General features: G+C 37.2%; 1 protein-coding gene across 1 annotated transcript in view; it reads right to left on the bottom strand.

Annotated features, from left to right (window-relative positions):
* The window catches only part of NEIL3 (nei like DNA glycosylase 3), a 57,813-nt gene that overhangs the window by 22,892 nt on the left and 25,264 nt on the right, over nt 1-9,657 (bottom strand). The window contains exons 4-6 of the mRNA XM_032298710.1: nt 6,515-6,728; nt 3,352-3,426; nt 1,559-1,725 (exon numbers count right to left, since the gene is read on the bottom strand). Of these exons, the coding sequence (XP_032154601.1) occupies nt 1,559-1,725; nt 3,352-3,426; nt 6,515-6,728 (456 nt within the window). The remainder of the gene's footprint in view (nt 1-1,558; nt 1,726-3,351; nt 3,427-6,514; nt 6,729-9,657) is intronic.

Below are 9,657 nucleotides of genomic sequence, written 5' to 3'. Positions count from 1 at the left end.
AACCCCACTGTGCTGATGGCCTCTCTCATTCCAGATTGTATCCCCTAAGACATGTCTTCCTGGCTATTCCACTGTTGGTTCACCTCTCTAGCACACAGTGCATCTTCACAGCTGTATCCCAATTTTCCCAGACCCATAATGTGAAAATTTACACTATTTGGTCCTGAAAGCTTTTGTATTATCCTACCTGTCAAATCTGCCACAGTCCTTGTTGACCTAGTTTTACTAGGGTACCATGTCCAATGTCTTGACCCCAGCCTAGTAACCATCGCTTGCCCGTTAGGCTGCACTAGCTTCTTTACACATGTTTCCCATACTTTCCGTAGTTACCTATGCTACAATCAACTAAAAGTCCTTAATGCACTAATTTAGGAAAGACCTTAACCATTCCCAAAACTACTCATGATCCCCCATTTGATCCCATCCTGCCTGTAAAACTAGTTTTTACTATTCAACAATGTGGAGCCTCCGTTGGGGCTGACTAGTATGCTCATCATCCCTCCACCATGCCGTGTTTATTAATGATTCAAGATTTGTGGCCATGCTCCTTTCTTCCAATTAAATACTGTCTGCTTTATCATTTAATCAAAATTCTATTTTTCAAAGTGGGTTTCAAAGGATACTTTTAAGTCTAGTCAAGTACAGTAGGAAGAAGGAGGGAAAGAGAATAGGGGAGCTTGATTCAAATGACACTTTCTTTGAGATCTTCCCAACCTTGCTGTACATGTAAACCTCTAACATCCCTGAACACTTACAGAATTTTATGTGCTTTAGGTCATACCGGTACTACTGATTTATAATCACATATACTGCTATGCAGCTGCTTTATACTGTTTACTCTTTCTCTTACATTTCCCCAAAAGGTCCTATGGCCTGTTACAAAGGTAATGGTACATTGGGGAAAAGAAAATAATCAGACATTTTAAGGATTATTGGACAGTGGCTCTGAACTGATACTAATTCTAGGAGACAAAAATGTCACTGTGATCCACCACCAGTCAGGCCAGGAGATCAATGGAGTTTTAGCCCAAGTACCTCTCACAGTAACTCCTCAAACCTACCCTGTGATTATTTCTCCAGTTCTGGAATGCATCATTGGAAGAGACAAACGCAGCAACCGGCAGAACCTCCAGACATGAGTTTAATAAGTGGTCTATTATTTCACCAAGAAGACATACAATCTGTAAAAAGATCTTGCTCTTGTTTTATATTATTTATAATATTATTTCTAAGTGAAGCAGAGACTTATGGAGGTAGTTGCAGTTTTTCCAATTATTCACATCTCCTGGTACTCACTTTCCAAACTAGGTTAAAGGTAAACGCTAGTTATTATTCCCTGAGCCAGAGATTTTCTACCTAAATTCAGAATTGGTCCATAAATCACCTTCAGCTCCTCCTGGTTCTTTGCTGCCATTACCATTTCCTTCCTAGGACTAAAATGCTTTTGAGTTACGCTCTCTTCTGAATAGGCTGACAGTTATTCAGTTATATTCTCTGATTATTAGCCTTTTAGTTAGTTGGTTGGAGCAAATGGTATCCCTTAAATTAGATATCTTACCATATGTCAACATGTTGAGGATTTTCTTTTTGACAGTGAGGACAGAAATATGTCATTCTGTTATTGTCCCCGAAGCGGCACACAGTTATTCTGCAGTGGCACTGACCACAATTAGGGCGTTTGTAAACCTTACAGTGCTTAGAGACAGCAAGTCCTGCTTTACGGCACTAAAAAAAAAAAAAGAAAAAAAAAAAAACAACTCTGTTAGCTACAAAACAGTGCTGCCAAGAAACCAAAGACACATTGGTGAAAGTCATCTCTAAAAATCATCTGTTAAAAATTTACACGTTTGTACATATGACGATATAATCTTTTCTTTCATCAGGGAAAAAGGTATTGACAAGATTTAGTAATATTTGTCAAATAAGATTTGTGTGAAATAAGTCATTATTTTATGTCATTAGTATTCAAAATTGCTCTTTGCATGGCTTTATCCTCTTATCTAAATGAGATGTAAAAATTCTATATTTAAAAATGTCTTTTATGCTTTTAAGGATTTTTTAATTAACCATAATTATGCAGTTAAAAGAAAAAGACTAGATTAGCTTTAAATATGATTATTTTTAGAAGGCTGAAACTGCTCATTCAGTTTCAACAACCAGAAACCTTATTTCTAGGGGACAAAATTTAATAAGAGCATTTTCTTTGTCGACCTGAAAAAAGAATTTTTTTTCTTTTTTAATCTTAGAGATTCATTAAAAAAACAATAAAAAGAAAATAAACATTCAAATACCATCCTAGCAGAGAATATATTCCATTTTGGTATAAATTCTACTTCAAAAGATATTTTGATATATTCTGTCAGCTTTAATCCACTCACAAATATTTAAGGCTCCTACAAAGAAAATATCTTGAGTTTCCATCAGCAGTGTGAAAATTTAAAACCCCGGAAATATGGCTCACCACGTATGAGCTGAAAATTACACAAACAACTTGCACTAATTTAAGGAACGTATTGAAAGACCCAATTTAATCTGGGTGGAAATGGGCAGTTTTCTATGGTCATCTTTTACTGGAGGAAGAAGTAAGCAAATGCAATTTAAAAACAGCCATAGTTACTCAAGACAGATCTGTAGAGCAAGATGTTCATTAACATTTTAGGCCAATTAATAAAGAATGCTACAATTCCTGCCTTTCTGAATATAGTAAAAATGAAAAGTTTGAATATAGAAAATGGACTGTGAAGAAAAAAAAGGCATATTTGCAATATTTTGTTTAAAAGACGAAATGGGTTTATCGAATTCTATATATGCATATATGTAGTATATAACTTCCCACATTTACAAGTCAGCAAATACTTCATTCTCACAACTGTGGTAGACAGAGAAACATTATTATCCCATTTTAAAGATGTAGAAACTAAACTTAAATAAAGTTATCCAAATAATCTAAACCACATAGACAGTAAATGGCAAAGCCTGATTGAACTAAGGTCTATAATAAGTGGCACAGCCTGACTGAACTAAGGACTATTTATCGGAAAGTGTTACTGTATGTCGGCCTCTCTAGACTCTCTATATTTGAAGTATCCAAAAAATAGAAAAAGAGTCTGTAAAATGCTAACATGGCTGCTCCCAACTTGGTATAAAGATAACTGAATATTATTATAGTTAGACGAGTTTGAACTGACCTATGATCTAGAATTTCAAGATGTTAATTACACCCGCATGTCCCTCTCTTTACTGCACCTCCATGCGCCTTCCACCAGATGGCTATATACAGCTTTCACATTTTTGGTGCAATCCGAAAGGAAACCAATGACATTTTACCTGGTTGAAAAATTTTGCTCTTACCCTGTAAAAGAGAATGCTGAAATCACGTATCATTTTGACAAGGTGATGGATCTGTCCATCTGTTAGTTGACAAACCTTAAAATGGAAAAAAAAAACAACAGAGCCTAGTTTCATGACTTGCTCATTTCTGTAAGAAATAACATGCCTTACCAATTCTGTGAAAGAGAATGTAATTAGATTTTGAATACCGCTGACCTTTGAAAAACATGGGTTTGGATTGGGAGGGTCCACTTATACACAGATTTTATTCCTCCTCTGCCACCCCTGAGACAGCAAGACCAAACCCTCCTCTTCCTCCCCAATTTATTCAATGTAATGATTAGGAGAAAGAAGATCTTTATGATGACCCACTTCCACTTAATGAATAGTAAATATAATTCTTATGGTATTCTTTCGTTCTTTTTAGAGAAAGGGACTCACTCTCTTGCCCAGGCTGGAGTGCAGTGGCACCGTCATGGCTCACTGCAGCTTCAAACTCCTGGGCTCAGCCATTCTTCTGCCTCAGCCTCCCAAGCAGCTAGGGCTAAGAGGTGCGGTTACCTGCCTCTTACAATATTCTTAATATCCATTTCTTTTCTCAAGATTACTTTATTGTAATAATACAGTATATAACACAGAAAACATACAAAATATGTGTGAATTGACTATGTTATCGGCGAGGCTTCTGATCAACAGTAGGCTAGTAGTAGTTTTTGAGCAGTCAAAAATTATACAAAGATTTTCAATGGGGGGGTTAGCACCCCAATTCCTGTGTTGTTCAATAGTCAATTGTATATGCATATCTTCTAGAGCTCTATTTCTCACATATCTACGTAGTACCATTAACGGTAGTTTTATTTTGAACTGATATTACTGATAAAAATACCTTTCTTATTTATAAATTTTAATTGTAAATTCAAACATTTATCGAATTTTCTGTATTAGACATCTTCAAAGTCTCAGCATCATCTATCAGACACCTTGAAAAGTCTTGCTGGACTTGAAAAAAAAAAATTACCAAGAACAATATAAAAACAGAAGGGAAGGGAAACTAGGTACAGGAGTAGAAGACTACCCAGGTCACTACCAAGCTTTAAAAAGATATGCATTTATATACATGCATTAATATCAAAGTACTTATTAACACATAGAAGACTTCAGACACAGACCGTACCAAAGAATTTTTTTCTGACACAGCCTATCATAAATCTCAGTGTTACCCTTGAAGAATTACTACTTGGCACATGTGCTGTCAATGGTAATCCCAAAAGAAATGGTCTGATGCCTAATGCTTGTTGCCTGTGTGTGAACATGTACATATACAGCTGATCCTTCAATGACACAGGTTTGAACTAAGCAGGTCCACTTATATGCAGATTTTTCTCAATCAAACATAGATTAAAAATATATAATATTTGTGAGTTGTGAAGCCTGCATATATGTAGGGCTGACTTTTTGCAGAGCAGTTTTCCTAGGGCCAAAAGCAGGACTTGAGTATGCATGGATTTGGTATAGCCTGGAGTACTGGAACTGGTGCCCTGTGTATACCAAGGGAAGGCTACATATCTACATACACATACATGTACAAAGAAAATAATTTATCAGTGACTATAAAAGTGAAAATCTAACCAACATAGTCATCTTGAAAGTATTATAAATATTCCTCAGTTGTTTAAAACTTTAAAACTTGCATACATGCAAAATATTATTAGTTACCATATCTTACACACTATATTAAGTTACACCTTGAAAGGTTACACTGTACTTTTTCAATAATTGTGCATGTGCTTTCAAGAAGCTAATAGTTAAGCTTCAGAAATGTCATTAACTTTTAAACCCCCAGAAATGATGGGTAAATGATCTTTTCCTAGATAGATAGCTGGCTAGATGCAGAGATAAAAAGTAAATTCTCTGCATCACAGATAACAACAAAACGCTGGGTCCTTTTCTTTTTCAAAAACATCTTTCGTAGAGGTTTAAGTGATTTTTAAAAAGCTCATTTTTGTTAAAGTTCTGTTTCATTATTTCCATACTGAACTCACTTATTCCAAGTATCAAAAAGCAGAATATAATCTAGATATATCATTAACTGGCTTCTTTTAAAGCTTAATTCATACTAATTTGGGTATTACTAAACTATCTAGTAAGTATCTACACAAAGTAAAAAAATACCCTGGGTTTAAATAAAAGATAATTTAGTTAATAGAGTGAATTATGTAAAAAATAATTCAGCTATTGGAGCTAAAAATTAATTTAGTTAGTAGCAACAGGTCTTGATAAAAGCCCTAATATAGAGGTCTTCCTTAGAAACTAAAATGTATGTATTCCACCTGGGTTTGGGTTCTCACCTCTCTTATCCTCTCAGAGCATTGCCATATTCATCACCATTCTCTTTTCTACAAGTTTAACATCTCCCCTTCAACCATTTTTTTTTTTCAACATGTAAATAAGTTCAAGTCTCTGCAGTTGTAGAACAAGAAAAAAAAAAAATAACAAACTCATGTCTTGTGCTGGTAGCCCCCTCTAGCAGGCCAATATTTTCCCTTCACTCCAGCCTATTGGAATCAGGGTTGTACATTTTGTTTCCATTTCCTCACTGATCACTTTTTCCCGGTTTCCTGCCTTCCATTGCTCTTTCCACTACAACAGCAGCTTCTAGTATCACCCACAGCTATAATCAGGAGTACATGAGTGTCTGCCGAACATGTACTTAATATGCCAGAGACGGAAAAAAAATTGTGAGTTAGTTCATTCACATAACCCACAAATATTAGTATCTAATGCCAACCATACACCACAGGCCATGTGTCCTCGATGTTGGGATACTTCAGGGAACAAAACCTTGTTTTTTTTAGAGACTGTGTTCTAGCAGGAGACAGATTTTAAACAATAAGTATAATAGGTCAATATGTCATGTTTGAAAGGAATAGATGATATGGAGAGAAGAGAAAGCAGGGCAAGTTAAGGAAGAGAGTGAAATGTGGAGTGGGAGGGTGTGCACACAGCAGCTGTAAGTGCGGTGCTCAGAGCTGGCTATGCTGAGAAGCTGACCCGGACAGAGATGGGAAGCGGGAGACCTGAAGTCTGGGGAGACTGTTAGTGCAATGCAGAGTTAGGGCTTCCACACTGGTTCCTTCGCAGGACTGAAAAATAGACAGATAATTAAAAAAAATTTAAAACCTACTTTAACAGCTGGGTGGAGACCACTGTCAAACAGAGCTTCATTTTTGATGATGTTCCCTACTCCAGGCAACACGCTCTGATCCATCAGCACGTCACCCAGCATCCGGCCTTTCTGTTTCTTAACTTCACTTTCTGCTCTCAAGAAACTAAATGTAGGTGAACATACATCTAATTCTTTCATCATTCTTATTCTCTGTTGGCTTTCCATTGAGTTTCTATAGAAAGGAATATAAAACACATGACCATAAGTCTGGTTAAAATTTCACAAAGTCTTATTTATTTATTTATTTTTACTCTGAGTTTTTCTGTTTTATTTTGTTTTTTCTTTTTTTCTTTCTTTTTTTTTACAGAGTCTTGCTCTGTCTCCCAGGATGGAGTGCAGCAGCCTGATCCTGGCTCACTGTAAGCTCTGCCTCCCAGGTTCAAGTGATCCTCCCACCTTGGCCTCCCAAGTAGCTGGAACAATAGGCATGAGCTAATGCCCTGGGCCTTTTCCTTTTCCTTCAGTGTATGACCTGGAGTGAGCCACTGGGAGACTCCAGGTCCAGGCCTGACTTTTTTTTTTTTTTTTAATAGATATCTTTTTATTTTTTATTTTACTAAAAAAAGAAAGAAAAAAAAAGAATAATTAAAAAAAAAAAGAATGAAGGAGAGGAAGAAAGAGAAAGAGAAAAAGGGAGAGAGAATGGGGGTGTTGCTTTATTGCCCGGGCTAGAATGCAGTCTAAAAATGGGTATGCCTATAATTGTGCTTAATAATAGAGACATGAAAAAAAAAAAAATGAGACATGAAAAAAAAAAGAAAATAACAAACAAGCAGCCAACCAATATTTCATTTAAACCTGTAAATAGATGTGATGTGGTACTGATAAGAGTGTGTATGTTGTGTATTTAAAGTGGAGAGGTCTATAAATGTTAATTAAGTTTACTTGTTCCAGAGCTGAGTTCAAATCCTGGATATCGTTGTTCATTTTCTGTCTCATTGATCTGTCTAATATTGATGTTGAAGTCTCCCACTATTGTGTGGGAGTCTAAGTCTCTTTATAAGTCTTATATATCTGGGTATTCCTGTATTGAGTGCGTATATATTTAGGATCTTTAGCTCTTCTTGTTGCATTGATCCTTTTATCATTATGTAATATCCTTCTTTGCTTCTTTTGATCTTTGTTGCTTTAAAGCAACTTCTGCTTTTTATTTATTTATTTATTTATGCTCTCCATTTGGTTGGTAAATCTTTCTCCATCCCTTTGTTTTCAAGTCTTTGTGTATCCTTGCATGTGAGATGGGTCTGGATGCAGCATACCAATGGGTTTTGGCTTTTTTTGCCTGTCTATGTCTTTGGATTGGGGGATTTAGTCGATTTAAATTTAGAATTAATAATAATATATGTGAGTTTAATACTGCCATTTAATGTTAGCGGGCTGTTTTGCCTATTAGTTGATGTAAATTCTTGATTATGTTGATGCTCTTTACTTTTTGGTATTTTTTAGAAAGGCTGATACTAGTTGTTCCTTTCTATGTGTAATGGTTCTCTCAGAAGCTCTTGTAAAGCAGGCCTGGTGGTGATGAAATCTCTGAGTGCTTGCTTGTTCAACAAAATATTTTATTTTTCCTTCGCTTATAAAGCTTAGTTTGGCTGGATGTAAAATTCTGGCTTGAGAGTTATTTTCTTTAAGGATGTTGAATATTGGCCCCCACTCTCTTCTAGCCTGTAGGGTTTCTGCTGAGAGATCTGCTGTGAGTCTGATAGGCTTCCCTTTATGGGTAACCTGACCTTTCTCTCTGGCTGCCCTCAGTATTTTCTCCTTCATTTCAACCCTGGTGAATCTGGTGATTATGTGCCTTGAGGTTGGTCTTCTTGAGGAATATCTTTGTGGTGTTCTCTGTATTACCTGGAGTTGAATATTGTCCTGCCTTGCTAGGTTGGGAAAGTTTTCCTGAATAATATCCTGAAGCATATTTTCCAGCTTGGATTGATTCTCTTCGTCACATTCAGGTACACCTATCAAACGTAGATTAGGTCTTTTCACATAGTCCCATATTTCTTGGAGACTTTGCTCATTCTTTTTCATCCTTTTATCTCTAATCTTGTCATCTTGTTTTATTTCATTAAGTTGGTCTTCGACTTCTGAATCTTTTCTTCTGCTTGATCGATTCGGCTGTTAAAACTTGTTCACAGTTCGCGAAGTTCTTGTGTTTTTCAGCTCCATTAATTCACTTATATTCCTCTCTAAATTGTGTATTTTTGTTAACATTTCATCAAACCTCTTTTCAAAGTTCTTAGTTTCTTTGCATTGGGTTAGAACAAGTTCTTTTAATTCACAGAAGTTTCTTATCATCCACTTTTTGAAAGCTGCTTCTGTTAATGGAACACACTGGTTCTCCATCAGGCCTTGTTCTGTTGCTGATGAGGAACTGTGATCCCCTGTAGAGGGAGAGGCGTTCTGATTTTGGGTATTCTCAGCCTTTTTAGGCTGTTTTCTTCCCTTCGTTACAAATTTATCCACCTGTGGTCTTTATAATTACCATCTTTATAACTGGGTTTCTGAATGGACGTCCAACTTGTTGATTCCCAGCGCTAAAACTGAGCAACCCACTGCGCAGGCCAAAACAGCGGCTTTAAGATTGATGGTGCTTTTCTGACTCTGCACCAAGAACCGCCGCACCAAGGCAGCAGCAAAACCGCCTCACCGGCCGCAAGAGTCACGCTGGCGACCCGTGGGGCTCCTCCGCTGGGAATCTCCTGGTGCGTGAGCAACAAAAATTCGTCTGAAAGTGTGGCGTCCTCTCGTTCTCTGCTCTTTCACTGGGAGCTACAATCCTGAGCTGCTAGTGATCAGCCATCTTGGATCTCTCTCCACAAAGTCTCATTTAAAATGAGCTTTGCTGGCTAGACATGGTGGCTCAAAGCCTGTAATCCCAGCACTTTGGGAGGCCAAGTTGGGTGGATTACCTGAGGTCGGGAGTTATAGACTAGTCTGACCAACATGGAGAAACCCCATCTGTAGTAAAAATACAAAATTAGCCAGGCGTGGTGGCACACGCCTGTAATCCCAGCTACTTGGGAGGCTGAAGCAAGAGAATCTCTTGAACCCGGGAGGTGCAGGTTGTGGCGAGCCGAGATTGCGCCATTGCACTCCAGCCT

The sequence above is a fragment of the Sapajus apella genome, unplaced genomic scaffold (genome assembly GCF_009761245.1).
Source record: "Sapajus apella isolate SASKATOON/1434 unplaced genomic scaffold, GSC_monkey_1.0 scaffold39, whole genome shotgun sequence".
Taxonomy (NCBI): Eukaryota; Metazoa; Chordata; class Mammalia; order Primates; family Cebidae; genus Sapajus; species Sapajus apella.
Note: the sequence above shows the minus strand (reverse complement) of the source record. Positions and strands in the feature narration are given on the sequence as shown.